Source organism: Phalacrocorax aristotelis, chromosome 6 (genome assembly GCF_949628215.1).
Source record: "Phalacrocorax aristotelis chromosome 6, bGulAri2.1, whole genome shotgun sequence".
NCBI classification, from domain to species: Eukaryota; Metazoa; Chordata; class Aves; order Suliformes; family Phalacrocoracidae; genus Phalacrocorax; species Phalacrocorax aristotelis.
The window spans coordinates 9,376,129-9,393,987 of NC_134281.1; the positions used below are offsets into that span (position 1 = coordinate 9,376,129).

Genomic DNA, 17,859 nt, shown 5'->3' on the forward strand with positions numbered 1-17,859 from the left:
GTAGGTTTAAAAGTGCCCTGGTCCGGGAGACAGGGACGGGGCACCTCGGTGGGCCCGCCGCAGGGAAGCACCGCGGCTTCGCCTCTCCCGGAGCCCCCCGGGCGGCGCAAGCAAGCGGGGCCGCAGCAGTGCATGGGAGGCGGCCCCGGTCCCGGCCCGCCGCGCTGCTCCGCCAAGGGCGGCCGGGAGCAAAACTCTCGCCCAAACTCAGCGGAAAACTTGGTAAAACCGAGGCCGCAGGAGCCATGTATTCCCCCGGGTCGGCACGGGTGCCTCGGTGCCACGGGCACAGCTGTCCTGGGAAGGGCACGGGCTTTTGGAGGGTCAGCGAGAGCACCCGGGACCGCCCGCGGTCCCCCGTCCCGTTCAGGGTCCGATATCCCTTCCTTTGCCTTCCCCACCGCTACCAGTTGCCAAGATATTTCACATAAATAGAAGCTTTCTGATTTATAATCAGCCTCTTCCTTCTGATTCATTATGGTAATGAATTGAGATATTACCAACATTGGATTATCGCATCACTGAATGAATCCAGCAAAAGAAAGCTGATTATAGAGGAAAAAGCCAAGTGTACCAGGAAACTTGATAAAAAGAAACGTCCGAGAAGTAGCGTAAAGCGGCTGCCACTGTTAAAGCTCACTCTTAAACACGGCTCACACATGACGGGGGAATGCGACGGTTCCCTTCTCATATACGAACCTTTCCCCTATGGATTTACGGGTACGGTTTGCACCGTTACGGTGATTATCACGAACGTTTCCACGGAATCAGTCCTTGGGAATCTCGGCGCCGCGAAGCGAGAGGGGACACGGACATCACCACCCACCACCACCACCACCACCACCCCCGCCTCTCGCTCCCTTTCCCTACACACGGTCCCTGAGGATGCGCAGCCCCAGCGCCCCCGAAACGACCGACCGCGGTCCGTCTGTCCTCCCGCCCAGACACACACCCCTCGCGTCCCGAGGTCCTCAGCCATCTCATCTCACACTGGGAAACGACCCGAAAGTGCTCCCCCCTCCCGCTCCTTCCCCTCGGGCAGCTCCGCAAAGCCCCGGCGCCGAGGCGAGCGCGACAGCGCGCAGGTTAGTTAGATCGCGCTTAACAAAGCTGCGGGCATGTGGTTCACTTAAGCAAATTATCCTCCGGAAGCTGGTATTGAGTAACAGTTAGAGCACCATGAATGAAGCTATTGGGAACACATGCAAACTCAATGGGTAAAGAAACGAAAGGCTGGAAACCAAAATTATGCTGCCCAACGCCGCTGTGAGGCAGGTACTAATTTACTGCGGCTTCGAGCTATGTAATTAATCAAGGAGCTTGTAATTTACTTAAAGGACGGCAAAATTTCCCTTTTATTAATTTGCAATATATTTGTAAAGTGATCTTACGGCAGCTGGCTCTGCTTGAATCTGTTTCAAAAGTGTGATGTAAATACCGTCTCACACTATTTTGTTGCCTATTAGGGCTTTCTGGTAGGTGATACGACTGAGAGTAAGGAGGAAGAACACCACACGTTTATTTTTAAGATCATCATCACTAGCGATAAAACTTAGGGGGAGAAGCGAGCGTACTTCCTACCCGTATGCGTTAAAAACGATCGTATGCAAAGTACCTCGGATGCAAAAGGTACCACTGGAAGACGACACACACGGCGGGTACAATTTAGGGCATTTTCAAGAGCTGTTTCAGCTGTGTTTAAAAGGAGTATCCAGCTCCCAAATTAAATCAACCTATTTACAGCAAAGACAAAGAGCTTCACACTGCAGGAGGATGCACTGAAGAACCGTGTTTGGGGTTGGTTTTTTTTCCCACCTGTCTCCTTTGCGAGGGTTTCATTATCTCTACCCGTGTCTTGCCAGTAATCACATACCTGAACTGATTTAGCACACGGTTATTGTGAAACAATAGGCAGAGTGGAAATGACCGATCTGGGATTGATTACAGTTGTATTTTTCAGCAATAAGTTTTTGAGACTCTAATCCTCACTCAGCAGATTACTATTTCAGATCAGTGTTAGAGGAAAACTGAGGAAAATAACGCCCATACCTAAGCAAAGCACTTAGCGCCGGCGTACTCACTGTCCGCACACTTAGCTCCAGCAGGCGCCGAGTTGCATCCCGCTCATATGTGCAATATAACACTAAAATCCAAAAGGCAGCGACTACAGGATCAAAACTTTATTTTGACTGTAACACAGTATAGCCATGGATTATAATCCTTGAGCAAACAGAATATTAGAGTAATGAAGACCTTAGCATTACAAATATGTTAAAACAGCTTGCATTTGGGGTGATACTTAAGGTCATGCTGTATCTGAACACAACTATTAAAATATTATGAAAACTACCATTATGGAGTAGATAATGTTTTCTTTCAGATGTAACCTCTAAAAGTACATTCCATTTCAAATTTGGTTTTCCTATTTTTCAGTACCAACAAGCTCAAACTGAGCATCTATACTCCCTGCCCTGCTCTATGTGAATGAAGACAGGAATGAAGAACTATAAGCCTAAAATCTAGCTCCCTGATTCTATGAAAGCATGACCCTGAAAAAATACAGTCAAGAAGATACCATAGTGTCAAATATCACTCATCTAAACCCTCTTATTTCATACATACTCTCAAATGAAATTAATAGGCTTGAGAAAAAATCTGCCGAGTAAGAAATTTCTTATCCTGGGGAAAAACTAACGTGCCTTCTGCTACTGCCCCCACAGCCAGAGTAACTGCGAAAGGAAAAAGCTCGGGGATGTGATGGGAGAGGTGACAAGATGGGGGAACAGGCTGTGCTCCTGGGTTAGTACTGTGGTTACTCATCTGTCCATAAACCTAAAAAACGATGATTAATTATTTCTTCTTGTAAGATAATCAAAGATTAACTTACAAATGGCAAAACCTTTGGTTTTTGTTCCTGCTCTTCTCTCAATTGCTTTCCCCACCCGCCAGAAAAGCACATGAAGCAACAGGCTCTTAGGACCACTGCATTTAGGTATACACGTATTTTAGCACAAAAGGGCAAGCAGCAAGTCAGGAATGCAGAGTAAGAGGTTATGTTCTGAAGGAAAAAAAAAAGCATTTACCCAAGATGGGTAGGAAATTACATAAGATATAATGTAATATATGTATCAAACATATAATTTATAACTTTAGATATATATAAAAGCTTGGGATAAGGTGGGGTGTAACTACACAGAATCAATATGTTGGAAGTTACAGCCTTGACTTGGTGAAGAATCCTCATTTCAAGGTGATATTAAACCATATCAGCAGCAATCAGTTTCGGGGATTTTTTTTCTTTTTAAAAAAAAACATGCTTAAGTTTAACATTTGCTTTCTCAAATTTGTACCTATAGAAAGGCAAGTGGCAAGCTAGCTCAGCCATAGCAAATTAAACTGTGCACTCAACAAATCTAAGTATAATAGGAGATACCATATAATTATGTTCCCTGCCACCGCTTGCCCTGAGGTCTGTGCCAAATCAGGAAATGCTGGCTCCCGTACCTCCACGGCCCCGCTGTGCGCCTCCCTGCCCCTGCCGCTGTGCTGTTTCACAGTCAGACGCAATTGCATTTATTTATATCAGACCACAGGCCAACATGAGGGCTCTTGTCTCTCAGAGCAGTCACCTACACACATTCCTGCTTTAAATGTTTCTCTTATTTTTTTTCCTTTTCTGGACATGTTCCTACATAGTTTTCCATGCGCTAGTTGTCCTATTGCTTCTAAAGCTATGCTGCGGGGGAAAAAAGTTATTTCCACCTTTGAAAAGAAGATAATTTAATTTTAATCTTAATCTCTTTGCCCAGTAACAACAAAATAATCAGAAACACAGTACCTGAGCAGTTATCTGCAACACAAACCTGACGCTAACATTGCTCACAGGTGCCTTTCACAGCACGCTGCAAAACCCTCACCCACCCAGCTGCCATGCCCTCATAGTCCACAGGCTTCGCTTTCCTTCCACAGGAAATCAAAAGGGGCAAGGAGATAGCGAGCATCTGCATTGTGTCCCAGTGTTTAGGTGGAGTCCAAAGAGGTAAAGACCCAGATTATTCACAGGTATAAAGTACTTAGGGGCCCAGATTTTACTTTAAGTGATTTCCCTTTGGATGCAAAGACCAGGATGAATCCCAGTCTTTGTTCACAACTAACTGCTCACCCATCCCTTCATTCTGGGCATCGTGTGTAATAGCTTTTCCCTCCCTGTCTGCTCAACTGGTTCCAATTATTTGCTTTTTAAATGTGAGCTCTACAACGCTAAGATCCATACACATTCCCACTAAATCAGCCCAAGAACCACATTGTGATCTTACAGAAGAAAATATTACCAAGTTGTCTTTGTGACAGAACACTGAGTAGGTATAAAATTGCAATGGTCTCTATGCCAGGGTATTTTTAAGCTCTCTGCTTGTAAGATGAAAGCTTAATTTGATATTTTTGTAGTTATATAACAGTTCTAATATTTTGTGACATTTTGTATTGTGACACTATAGATGAAATTGTCATCGGACTGACACCCTTTACTGTTTATTCCTTAATTACAACTGTTAACAACACTGCAGAGAAGCGTGCTAATCTGCCATCACATATTATGAAAACAACGTTATTGTTACAAACACCAACACCCACTCAACAGGATATTTCTAAGATGGCAGTTTCTGTAAAAACTTATCAGTTTAATGGACACTTCAATAGAAAAAGTTTTAAATGAACTCTTAATATTCCCGTTGAAAACATACAATTTTATATTGCAGCTGAAGTTTTGATTCTATTGTGTCAGTGATTCTTCAGCTAATTTAAATTCAGACAAAACCAAGTGCCTAATTTCACGAACAGTGTCTGCGGATGTTGGTCCTTAAAGGCTACCCAGACTTGTACAGTTTTCAGCTACAAGTTAGTTCTCTAGTTCTGACTAGCCATAAACTCCCCACAAACAGCTGATCAGTGAGGAACTTAACTATGTTTAATTAACTAAACAAACACAGGTTTTTTAGTGCACAGAACCTAAGCAGTCAGGACACCTATGAGAAATGTTGCTAAATGTACCTCAGTTTCAATAAAAGTCATTAAAACATCTCTACCATTAAAAAATATATATCTATGTAGCATGGAGATGCCTAGAGTACGAATAGCACTAGTTGCTTAGCAAGATTTGTAATCATTACATTTTCATATCCTCAAACACTGGCCGAGGTAACCTTTTTTCTCCTACTTTCAGGTCAGGGTAGAAGTATGTTGTTGCATATGAGATTAAATTTTAATGGTATTGACTCAAGTCCAGGTTTTTATTTTTGAAAAAAGATTTTTTTTTTCTAGGCTTCCTTTGCTTAGGAAGGATTAAATTTCTGCAGGCCAAGTCACACACCTGGAAGGATCTTCCACTGAACAGATATTTCAAAAGCACTGCACAGGAGCAGTGAAATTTTCACATTGAGTTAGCCCACTGTACAATCAAAACTCACTGGTATTGCACCTCTGTAGGAGGAAGCTGAGGAGCTGTTCAGTGGCTGAAAATGAAAATATTATCTCCTCAATTTCTATATATGCTTGGTTCTTAGACAGCCACTGCTGGCTACCTTTCAGTTTGCTTCTTTCAAACTTTTCACGCCTAAGCAAAAGGTCTCATTTGCAGATTATATCAAGATAAAGAAAATAGCGCTATGAGCAGCCTAGAAGTAGCAAAAAACCCTAGAGATTTGTTTACTTTTCCTTGTCTTTAGCCACCCGTTAGAAAGGAAATACAAAGTAGGCAGCAGGAGGCTGCCAAAAGCGGCAGTGGTTACTGGAGCACAGTGTGAAGCAATGAAGGTTGCAATGACAAAAATCAGGGAAAGCAAGATGCAGAAATTCAAGGTGTTCCTTCTACAACTACTCTCACAAAGGTTTTTACACAGATTCCTGGTGTTACACCAGGGCTGCTCTGTCTGATGCAAACAGCCTGCCTTCCCTGCTAATGGTAAATGCCTCCTTTCTCCCTCATCCACAGAGACATACTGCACAGATGACTGCAGCAAAGAAAGATAATGCATGAATCTGTCTTTACTTATCGCACTTATATGTAGAAGCAGAGGATTAAAAATAACCTAAAACTCTTCTCATACTGAAAAAGCAATTGCCTTGGTAGGTTTCTATATACCAGTGTTTCTCACTTTTGATCCCAGAAGCCCCTTTGAGGATTGCTTCTCTACTACAGCATGAAAATAAAGAATTGTACGCAAGGTGACAATGCAAGCAAATTATCCAATATAGTCAATTTTCATTTAAATGATTTACATTACAATTTAATGGCACAGTATTCTGTTGCCTGATCTGGATGATCTTGTCTGCTTAAGCCACAAATTACAAAACAAAATGAAACTAGAGTGTTTATTTTTGTGAATCTTCTTCTGTGGAGCTTATGTTCTCTTTTGCAGTTTTCATTTTCTTAAAACCAATAGGAACTTCTGCTCTTCCTAAAAGAAACTGTTCCCACTTGGGAAGAGATTCTTTTATTGATGCCCAATAGAGAGTCTGAGAAAGACACAAGAAAAAATAAACTTAATTTCAAAATCTGTGTCAGCCTGTTTAAAAACAATATAGATATGCAATGCATTATTAAATCTTGCCTTATAAGTGAAGCAATTCGTAAGAGAACAACATACTTGCACAAGAAATTTCTAATCTCTTTTATGATACAAAATACCAGCCAGGAAAGATTTCATTCTGCAGCATGAATGTGAAGTGACTGAATGTGCCCTCTTGTGGTAAGCAACAGATTAGTTGAGACCCTCACCTTTAATAAAATATTTTCCATGATAATAAACTTTTCCAAAAGCAGCTTTTATATTTAAGTACATGTTAGCGGAATGTGATTTTGAAGTGGAAAAAAACTGTCTAATGTTTTAAACAAAAAGTGCTGTGTAAATTGGTTATCCTAGAAAAGTTTGCAGTAATGTAGTTCAAAATATTTGAGTAAAATTTTAGCTGTGGTAAGTCACTGACGAAGTAATCAGCTCCAGTATTTGGATCACAAATAAAAAAAAGAAAACAAAAGCTGTATACTTACCCTGTGGTCTAGGAAAACCACTACGGATTACCTAACCCTCTTCTCTGCATTACCCTGTGCCGCTGAGTAATAAATTTAACTTCTGTTTTATCTGTGGAATGGACATACCATGCATCGGTTTTGTGCTGGTATCCTAAGAATAACTTTGTTGTTTGTAGGATTTTGAAGACAATTTTAAGTGCCCTATATTATATTTTTTCTTCCCACATAATACTGTGATCAAAGAGCTGTATTAGGCCAACGCTTTAATCCATCCACCAATGTAAGTATTTTTAGACATTGATATCCATTCCGAAAAAAGTACTTTTGTAGTAGAAAACATTTATGGTATATATGTATTGAGCCTTTTTTTCTTTACTTGTTTAAGTGTATAATGTAGAAGCAGCATACCACAAAACTGAACATCTCCCCGCAGAGTATTAGATTCCTGGCTAATCATTCTGATCCTTACATGTAGCTCAGATATAACTGTGGCTCTTGCAGATTTACAAAAATATTTTCTTCAACAGATTTACTCAAAGAATCTTTTTTGACAAGCATATGTGCTGTCACACAAAACTACTCCGACTTAGCAAGCTGGGGATCCATTATAGCCATAACTTTCAAAGTATATTAATACAGACACATATATGGCTGAGTGAAATATGCTCAGAAGTGTTTTGGAACAAAGCATGCACAAGAATTTTGTACCATGAAAGAAAGTTTTCTTTCTCCACTATTTATAGCACTCTTCTTCAGAAGTATAAAACAGGCTGAAATAGGATCTTCTCCTTCAAATAGTAATTCTGTTCTCTCTAAAATTCAACCGCTGCTGCAGAGTGTAGACATCTCTGCAGCTATAAGCAACTGCTCTGCATTCTCCAATACATGCGGACTTTGGTCTACATCCCACAAGCAACTTAACACGGGACAGAGGGAGAAGTGGTCCAAAACAGATCCAAACAACTCTAGAGGTACCTTGAAAGTCCTCTAGGAGTCTACTTCTGAACACAGACAAAATAGGTTCAATATTAGTAGCTTGGCATTTTTCTTAGCATCATTCAAGATGTACAGGTATCCAGGAAAAAAAATGTACCCTTTTGTCTAAAATCCCTAAAAAATATATATATTTTTTTATATATATATATATTGAAAAAAAAAAAAATCACTGTGTAGGCATACTCAGTGTGCATCCTGTCACAGTGGTAGGAGTAGGCTATTTGCAAAATGCAAGGACAGACAAAAAATTTTAACAGTAACCAGAACAAGAAGTGATGCCTCTCATTTACGTAACAGCCTAAGCATTACAACGCTTGCCCATTCACAGTGTGAAACTAATGTACAATACACTTCTCTCCATAGGCTGACAGCACTCAGATCTATACCCTTCCCCTCCCTTGACAACGCCCTAGCACACAAACTAGCACGGGACACTCCATGCTACCATGCCTGTGGAAAATAAGCCACTGTACAACAAAGAGCCCACAAACCACTGGTGCAAGAAACAATAGTGGGAATCTGACTCAGTGGCCTCGTGGTTAAGATGTTTAGTTTGCATCAGGAAGAGCTGTGCTCCAGTTCCCATTCCCAGGACTGTTTCTGTCCTCTTCATTCATTCATCACTGCTTCATACTGATAAAGCAGTGCTGGGACTAGGGAACAAAATTGTTATGTTGTATCAGGATAATACTTAGTTCTCAGAGTAACTTGCTGTTCAAAATCTTTATTGTTAAATAATGTTTGAGGGACTGCAGGTTAAGAGATAAAAATCGAGTGTTCCTGCTGTAGCAGTATTTTTCATAAGCTCCCATACAACCATAAAATAACTCGGAGAAGTGAAAATTTCTCCGTTCATGCTGATAAACTGTTAACCCTCAAGTGTAAAAATGACAATCTGTGGCAAACTGAAAACAGGGTGACCACATAAACCAAATTAAACAGCTCTGACATAATGAACACAGTAATCTTCTGATATTCACAATATTAATTATTATATTTGACTTCATTTTTAAATAGAAGTTTGCATAGATCTGAAAGCTAATACATATTTCCACCGGAATGCTCCAGAATCGAGGGACCTTGCCCCAGAATTTAGGTTCAGCTTGCTACGCAGTCCACAGGCCTTTGGCTATACCAGTCACTGGATTTTAAAATCAATTATTTTCACTTTAAGAACATGCTTCAGGGGCAAAAAAAGCAAAATATTTGGTAAACAGCAAATGAAAAGACAGAGTTCTAGGACTTACTTCTAACTTAACAGTATCAGGATGTGGAAGTAAATACACTCTTTCTTGCAGCTTTTTTTCTGCTGCTTCTATATCCTAAAACATAGGCAAAATACATTTTAAAAGCAAACAATGGATTATTAAAAGGAAAATACACACTCACATAAAGACACTTCACCAAATGAACTCATTACAGCTAAACAGCATTCAAATAACAACACTGAAGGTCAAATCTTTCTGTTTAGTCATTCTGAAATCCAACTTGTACTTGCATCCTACGGTTTCTAAATACGTTTGCCGTACCTTTTGGATACAAGAATAAATTTCATTACCACATAAGACAGTTGCTGTAAAACACCATTATTCTTTCTGGACACTTGGGTAAATTACAGTTAAATTCTGTTCTATAAAACTTCAGAAAACAGAGGGAACAGAATGGTTTTCTCTGTGCTGCACGAAGACTGAAGTATGTATTCTAGCTACTGTAACTGTAAAGTAACTAGGCAATTTATGTGCAAGATCTTTACTCCTCAAGACAAAGATGACTTGCTAATATGCATGCATAACATGTGCACAAAAATGTAGAGCTGCAGCAAGCTGTTCACCAGACAAACTTGGATGACAATGCACCTCACATAGCTTTCTTACAAAAAAAAAAAAAAAAAAATCAGTATTTGGGTTTCTGCTTGTCCAGTGGATGCATGCTGGATTCACAAAGGCCTAAATAAATTTTTAAAAGGAGAAACAACCAAAAAACAACAGCAACAAACAAATCAAAACATCCCCCCAAACTAACTGCCCTCCCCCTTTGAAGTTCTGACCCATTCTTGTGGGCTTAGTTCCATACCCAAACATTGAAGAGATTGAGTGGTGGGCAGATGAAGAGAGACAGAAAGGGACGTGGGAGTGGGGTGTGAAGAAGCCAAAGCTGAACAGAGTGGAGGGGGAAAGAAAGTATAGCAGATGGCAGAGTTGGGAGCAGAGAGCGGGTGTGAAGAGTACAACAGAAAAACTAAATGAGAGAGGAAATTCCCCAAAGGGACTTCCCAAATATTCACCACCACTGCCGCTGAAAAGAAGAGTGAGATTCTGGAGGAGCATAACCACAAGAGAGACCAAACATGATTACTCGTATTGAATAATAGCCAATCTGAATACATCAATAAGTAAACAGTGCTCGACTCAAGTTTAGTTTGGAAAATATGACTCAAATTCAGTAGAGTATGATTAATAAAAGCAAAAAACAGCCTTACTGTTAGCTGAAGTTCAAATTAGTGATAAAGATACACTCTATTCATTCAATTTACAGTGCTCATCTTATGTGCAAGAGAATACAGTCATGATGTAAAAGGAATTAATAAGTACAAACCAAATCCAAGCAGAACTGTGCACCCTTTTCTACAGCAAAGTGCATACCCTTGTAGGAAGCTGAAGGATGACTGAGATTTATCCAAATCCTCAGAAGTAGCAAGTGGCCGCCCCTTTTCAGGTGAGAAAAGACTAATGGGGTAAACATATACAGGAGGAATAAGGGCAAAGATGGAAGCTGTTTGAAGTCACAAGCTCAAAATATCAGAGGACAATACAGACTTAACTGACCTAAGGAAGGATTTTCTCTGTTGCGTGTACTTAGAACAGATACACCACAAATCGCACCAACTGAAGCTCGTATCAGTACAGCTCAGACCGAGTCTGGAGAAGTTATCACTGTACTGAAAAGAAGGATCAATCAGTAACATTCACTTCGTATTCTTGCATAGAATTTTCCTCCATTCTGATTCCTTCTTCCTAATTCCTGTAGCAACTTTCACAGGAAGGAAGAATATCAGTCAAGATCATTATTCCTTTATAAACTTAGCTAAGACATTGGATGTTTACGGTGATAGAAAACTAGTGTCTTTCAGGCAAGAAAGGAGACAGCAGTTGTGCATACATGTTTAGTAGGGAAGGTCACTTTGGCATAGCCTAGATATTGGATGTGTCTTTTTGTTGCTCATTCTAGTTTGTATGTTGTGCAGTCTATTGTCATTCAGAATACTGTTTTAATGACAGACAGTGAAAGAAATTTTTGCTCGAAGGTGTAGTATGCTTTAGAAAATAACTGGAACTTCTCAAAGATTAGATGGCACTTCTTGTGTGTCTATACAACTGGTAAGCTTTGTAGGAAAAAGAAATCCCCATCATCGATATAAAAATAAATACGTCGGCAGTGTAAACTTTGGAAAAAACCAGCAAAATGGTAGAGAAAAAAAGAGAGCATCTTACAACACTTCCCCTAAAACCACAAGGACTGGAACAAAAACAATTCAAGACCCTTCCCCAGAGGTAAAACGGAATGCATGACACATGCATCACTTTTAGGGGACCAAATTCAGCTGTCACTTATATTGATATCAGTCTGGCAGAATCCCACTTAAATAATTCTAGAATTACATGCCTGTGAAGGAAAGCAAATTTGGTCTAAATTACCCTTCCAATACTATCCACTATATAGCATATTCTTTATTTTCTATTTCCTATTATAAGCTGTTGCACAGTAATATACATTTCTAAACACAAGAAATGTTACTGAAAAAAAAATGTCATAAATCAGGTTATAAATACTAATCTAATTTCTGCTTTTATTACGACAACATTATATAAGTACCAAATGATACAGATTTCCCTAATCTGCGGTCTCCCACTAAAGACATCAAGGAAAATACTATGATGATTATATTAAAATGCTGAACAAGTGCTTATAATGTTAAAATTCCAATTAAAAAAATGTTTAGTTCCTTGCTTCCTACTGATTATAAACAAATTAATTTTGAAATGCTTTCCTGTGCATAAATATCAACTACCACAGAGAAAGAAAAACGTCTTTTGCTATGATCACATAGTGAAAACAACTGATTTTGCTTACATGCAGAAAAACAGAAATGCAAATAAAAAAATAACACTTCATCATGTCCATGTATTTTTGAGTAGGCCAAATCAACAACTCTCCACATGGTAACTGTGAAATGTACAGTGCCTGGTATCAGGAACAATATTCTGAAGCTGGCACATTAATCAGTCTTGTTTTCAAGCTTCTCATATATTATTCTGCATAGATTTTTTTTTCCTGTTTTCTTCTGTTATCAGAAAGCATCTGCAGGAGTGCATGCCTGTTAAAACTAGTATAAAATTAATAGATTTAAACTGATTTATGCTACTTATCCTGCAACAGAATTTGTTTTGATACATATGTTTTTGCTTTTTTCCCCCGTACAAACACCAACATTTTTGACACTTGAAAGGAACAATTTTGAGGATGTGACAGAAGATGGCAAATATCTGTTTAACTGCAAAAATATTTACACTCTGTATATGTCTGAGCTATTGTTAACATTTCCAATACAACAAGCTTTCAGCATGCAGAAGTATACCCTGGCATTTATTATGTTTGCCTGTATATGTTAACTGAGAATGCATTTGTAAAATACAAATAATGATTAAAAAATTACATGTGTGAAATAAAAACCTACTATAAAACGCCTATGGAAAATGGGAGTCACAATGGCTGAAATTACTAATTTAATGGAGCATGAACTGAGGAAAAAACAAACCATCCACCTCTCCCCAGTCTCCCCCTGAAGCACCTACACTTGTCTATACCCACTACAGAGGCGTCTGATTGCCCCAGCCCAGAATGCACCAGTTTACCAGAGTCCAAGCTGTAATCTTCCTTCTCACAGAGCAGTTCAGAAGGCATCCCTGATTAACTGTTCGGCCTTGTCTGCCACTGCCTAAATACAGCTTCCATTTAAATACAAAGAGTGCCTGCAACAGAATTATACCCACCCAAAATGTCAACATTTTAAATCTTGACAAGGCTCTGCACGAAGAAACAAAAAAAATTTTGGTGACATGAATTAATTTTGTAATTTTCTAGAGTAAAACTTATTGTTTCACTAAACACAATACATGCAATTTGGACCCTTAATAAGTAAGAATTTAAAGAGAATGCATGAGAGGTATTGTTTTCTGCTGTTTCTTGAACAACAGACAAACATTTTTCAAATGCATGCTCATGTCAGTGCTGCATGGTCAAGTGCAATCTCTTCAAACCTGGATGCCTAAGCTAGGGGTTCCAGAAGAGGTTTTACCATTCTGGTCCCTGCCATCAAACATAGATCTTTTTAATTGCCCATTCTCAAACATCTGCTGAATTTACCTAGGAAATGCAAATCTTACCTAAATACGACAATAGGTATGTGGAACAGCTATTAACGTTAACAACAGTATCACCACTAGGAAAAGCCAGAAATACCAAATGCCACTTTTACAGCTTTGCAAGGATGATTCCTGAAGTCATTCCACTGAAGAAAAATATTAAGCTGAGAACATCTTCCACAACTTCACACAACCCCAGTGGGAGAATAGTTCTTACCCTCGACTAAAAGCATTATAGGCTGGTCAGCCCCTATTTCCAAACATAGCCCCATACCTTGAATCAAAGTATAAAGGTGCTGTGAGTCTTGTCAGACTGAGTTCTCTTAGGCAGACATGTAATAGCATGTGTTGCATCTCTACATGTACTTAAAAAAAAATAGTAGCAGCTGCCACCATGAGGCTCATATAAGAAGGGCATGGGAAATAGGTAGTGATGCCATCAGATAATAAAGACTTGTCATTTAATACTTTTGGTCAAGTTCCAGAAGAGGGAACTGTATATAGAAGAATTCAAGTGATAACTATAAAGCAAACACTTTTTTTTTTTTAATTCCCCAAGCTACATAACCATGACATTTCAATGCAGTTCCTGGTAGTTGCAGAAACTTACATTTAAAAGTGCTGCATTCCTTTTATGAGCTGCATCAGCTGCTTGAGTTTGCCATGTCTTTTTAGTCTTTTTGTCTCCTAGATAAGTCTCCATCTGCTGTAGCAGCTCTGATCTCTGAGACAGTCTACAAAGGAAAACATTTTGCTAAGTGGGTAGAACATTTTGCTCAGGAGCTAGAAAATAACCTTTTTACCTTACCCAGTTTTCTCAAAACTATGGGGCTAATTAAGCCGGCTGTAGGGTGGGTGTGCTGGGGGAGGGAAAAGGTACAGGCAGACACCACCTGCTGTGCTTGTATGAAGCTATAATGTTGCAACCAGCAGTCCTCGTATGCTAAGGTGCTTAGAAGCACCCAATCTCCCAGAACAGAAAAGACAGGGTGGGTTGGGGTGACTTTATCAGTACTACTCTTGCTTGTTGGCAAGTACTAGTTGTTATAAGAAAAACAGATTTTTCTGAATCATTACTGTATTTGCTTCACAATCTGAGTTTACAGGGCAACAAAGAAGCAATTCTGTAATTGAGGCGTAGAGTGAGAGAATCCAATTACCTTCCCCAAATAGGAATTTAACGGTGACAGGAGGTTAACAATGGACATCTTAAAGCACTACCACCATTGGAAGTAAAAAAACCTCATCATCCTAAACACCCTTAACGGCTAATTCCAATAGTTCATGAAGGAAGAGTGCCACCTCCTGGAACACCAGCCCCTTGCTGAAATACTTCTGTGCCCTGCACAGAGCTCAGATTCACTGTTCGCAGGATGGCCATGTGCAGCGAGGGAGGCCTCGCAAGACCACAACACAAACTGCTGCAAGGCAGGCCACAGCTCTGAAACAATTACTTACATCTCTTCATGTCTTCTAGCAAGGTGAACCTCCTGAGCCAAATAGGATGACATTTTCAGTTGTTTGCCCCAGTTTTGTCACTCTATTAAAGGAAAACCAAGTGAAATTAAAATCTTCAGAAGACATACATGAACATACATTTTTCAGTATTAAACAATTTTGTGTTTAAAGTTGCACGCATGATATTTATATCAGCTATCTACACAAAACCTGCTTATAAATTTTAATATTTGCCACAAGATATTGTTACATTATGCTTTGAATACATGCGCACTAATGTTCATAATACAGTTTATGTAGATCTTGCTGTTTTCTAATAATTTATGAAAGAACTAAAATTTGACTTTCCAGTTTCAGATTTAGCATTAGGTTTTCTCAAGTTTCAGATGCTTACAACTGCATATGCAAACTATGTGCTGGCATAATTTGTGTATTACTGCTTACATTAGTGATTACATTACTGGCTTTTGTAATGTTACTCTGAACACAAAGTTATACTTGTAAATAACATTTGTAACTACCTCTCACAGATAGAGCACCCCGTTTAAGTACAGGCATGATTAAACTAGATATTTTAAGCTGCTTAACCAATTTAACTTCTGAGTGCTTGAAAAATTAAGTGAAAACTTGTTGAGCTCAGCTCTTCAGTACTGTGACACATTACATCGAATACACAGCTGAAGTTGTTTACATCGTACTGATTTCTTCCGAGGTGAAGATGATCAGCTGCCCACTGCATGCAAATCAAGATCCTACAGCACTGTTCAGAAGGCTGCAAGTGGTTCACAATCTAGTATTTTTTTCACCTCAGAGATGACTGCATTATTGCCACTTTATTAAACTATTTTATTAAACAGCAAAATTAAAGAAAAGAACCTATCGCGTTTGCAATGCTGAAGGGCGGAGGACTGAAAGATCTCACCAAGATAGAAGAGCATTAGGAAAGGCCCCGAGTCGAGAGATTCGCACATAACTTCGACGCAAGTTATTTACATGCACACTCTCGCTTCAGCAGAGGTCATTTCCTAGGGATGCACGATTCACCCCACTCTGAAAAACACTTATATGCAACTGGCCTGTGGCTCGTGCTTCCCCTTCGTTTAGCAAGGAGCGCATCCCCCCCCGGCTCCGGCCCTCAGCCGAGGCACTGCAGGCCGTTTGCGAGAGCGGGCGAGCCCTCGGCTCATCAGGCAGCACCTTTGCTGGCAACGGGAGACACCGAAGCACGGGGAGCGCAGCCGCACGCACCTCGTTTCTTTGGGGCAGCCTAGCTTACGGACAGCAGCGACAAACGAGCGCCCAGCGAGGGCACCCGCCGCACCACGGGGCAACCGCGTCGCGGGCTGTTCCCTGGGCGCTGCCGAGGCGGGAGGCCGGGCACAGCCCCGCCGCTCGTCCCCCGGCCGCGCCACACGCCCGTGTAAGGCGGCCCCTGGGCGCAGAAAGGCCGGATCGGGCGGTGCCGCCTCAAGCCGGCGGACCCGGGGCGGGCGAGAGAGCAGTTGCCACAGGGGGAGCGCGCCACGGGGCAAGTGGGAGCCGCCCTTAGCCCTACCATTGGAAAAGGGGGGGGGAAATCTACGAGCCCGTCGGAATGTACCATTCTGTAGGATTGAGGGAGGAGAATGCAGCAAAGAAAAAAAAATAAATAAGAAGACCTAGTTTACCTTCAGCCTCGCCGGCCTCGAAAAGGAAAGTAACCACCCACCATGGTCTCCACGACGCCTTAACCTCCCTCCCCCGCTGCTATGGAGACGGCCGGAAAGGTGGAGCCTAGCGCTGATTGGCCTCGCCACGCCCCGGCAGGAGGAATCAGGCGAGGTCGGGATCCATATTCGCCACTGGGATTGGAGGAGCGGAAGGAGGCGGCCCTAATCGTTGCCGGTGGGCGGGATGGAGGGGAGGGCGGTCTCGTGCGGTGACCGTTACGCTGAGGGGCGGCCGCACCGGCGTCGGGAGGGCGGGAAGGCGGGGAGCGGGCGTCGGGACGGCGCTGGGACGGCGCCGGTGCGTCAGGCACTGTTCGCGGCGAGATCCGTCGCTGGAACCATCCGTCTCTCCAGCGCACACGCACCCGAGATTTGGCACTAGTTCGGACAAACTTTTTGGGCTTTGCGGCCCTAAAAGAGCGAGGAAGCGCGAACCCGCCCGGCGCGAGGCTAGGTTGTGTGCCCGTCTTCACTCTGCCCAGAGTCCCCTCGTCCCGGCGCCGGCTGGGACTAGGCGTTGTTCTCTAGTTCTCTAGTGAGGTAGACTTTGAAGCCAGTTGTTGCTTTCCTGCCCAAGGCACAGCACATCACATATTTTGGTACGGGAAGCGCGCTGTGAATGCCAACCAGGTCCTCCACACGCGTTTCCGAACCCCGTGGTGTGATCTTGCCCTCTGTATATGAGAGAGCAGAATTTCTTCCAGGCCTCAAAGCTGAAGAGTGACTGAGGCTGACGCAAGTCCTTTATGCGGAAATGTTTATCAAAACGTACTTTTTAAAAAGGCACAGTTAATCTACTTTTTTTTGTGAATGTTTTGTTCTTTGCCGAAAACATAAACCAAAAAATTCTAAGGCAAATACAGCCAAAAGTTCATTCTTCTTCGTTTTCTTCATTGTTGTCTGATAGATTTACGTACATTTACAGCTGAATTCTAAATGCTGCTCCGAAAGAGCTTGTTTTCCCTGTTTCCTTTCTAAACATTCTCTGATCCTAGTGTTTCAAGATGTCTCATCATGAGCCTTTCTCACCGCTGATCAGAAGATTTGTCTTGTGGTTCTTCAGCTCTTTATCCTTTCCATTTTCTTCCATTCTCTGATCTTACATTTCTGCAACAAACATTAATTCACTTTATGACATATAATTAAGTAGAAAATCTTTAATGTACTTGTCAACTTACCCCTGCTTATTGCAGCAGTCAGGATAAATAGTACTTTATATATTTTTTTCCCCCCACCGTTGTGA

General features: G+C 41.2%; 1 protein-coding gene across 4 annotated transcripts; it reads right to left on the minus strand.

Annotated features, from left to right (window-relative positions):
• Nucleotides 1-6,229: 6,229 nt before the first annotated feature.
• CEP15 (centrosomal protein 15) lies at nucleotides 6,230-16,669 on the minus strand. 4 transcript variants are annotated; one of them, XM_075095795.1, is made up of 5 exons: nucleotides 16,575-16,669; nucleotides 14,908-14,989; nucleotides 14,060-14,183; nucleotides 9,274-9,348; nucleotides 6,230-6,513 (listed from the first exon to the last, which is right to left on the minus strand). In XM_075095795.1, the coding sequence occupies exons 2-5, from the start codon at nucleotides 14,958-14,960 to the stop codon at nucleotides 6,370-6,372; spliced, it is 396 nt and encodes a 131-aa protein (XP_074951896.1). In that variant the 5' UTR covers nucleotides 14,961-14,989; nucleotides 16,575-16,669; the 3' UTR covers nucleotides 6,230-6,369. The 4 variants fall into 4 exon arrangements, with proteins under 4 accessions (XP_074951896.1, XP_074951895.1, XP_074951898.1 ...); XM_075095794.1 differs by lacking the exon at nucleotides 16,575-16,669 and adding an exon at nucleotides 16,156-16,455; XM_075095797.1 differs by lacking the exon at nucleotides 16,575-16,669 and adding an exon at nucleotides 15,984-16,132.
• Between the last annotated feature and the right edge of the window lie 1,190 nt (nucleotides 16,670-17,859).

Coding starts and splice junctions, on each gene's coding strand:
- CEP15 (XM_075095795.1), bottom strand. CDS start 14,960: ATGTCATCCTATTTGGCTCAGGAGGTTCACCTTGCTAGAAGACATGAA. Junction 9,349..14,059: donor GGAATGCAGCACTTTTAAAT/GTAAGTTTCTGC, acceptor CCTATGTTTTAG/GATATAGAAGCAGCAGAAAA. Junction 6,514..9,273: donor CTGATACTGTTAAGTTAGAA/GTAAGTCCTAGA, acceptor TGTCTTTCTCAG/ACTCTCTATTGGGCATCAAT.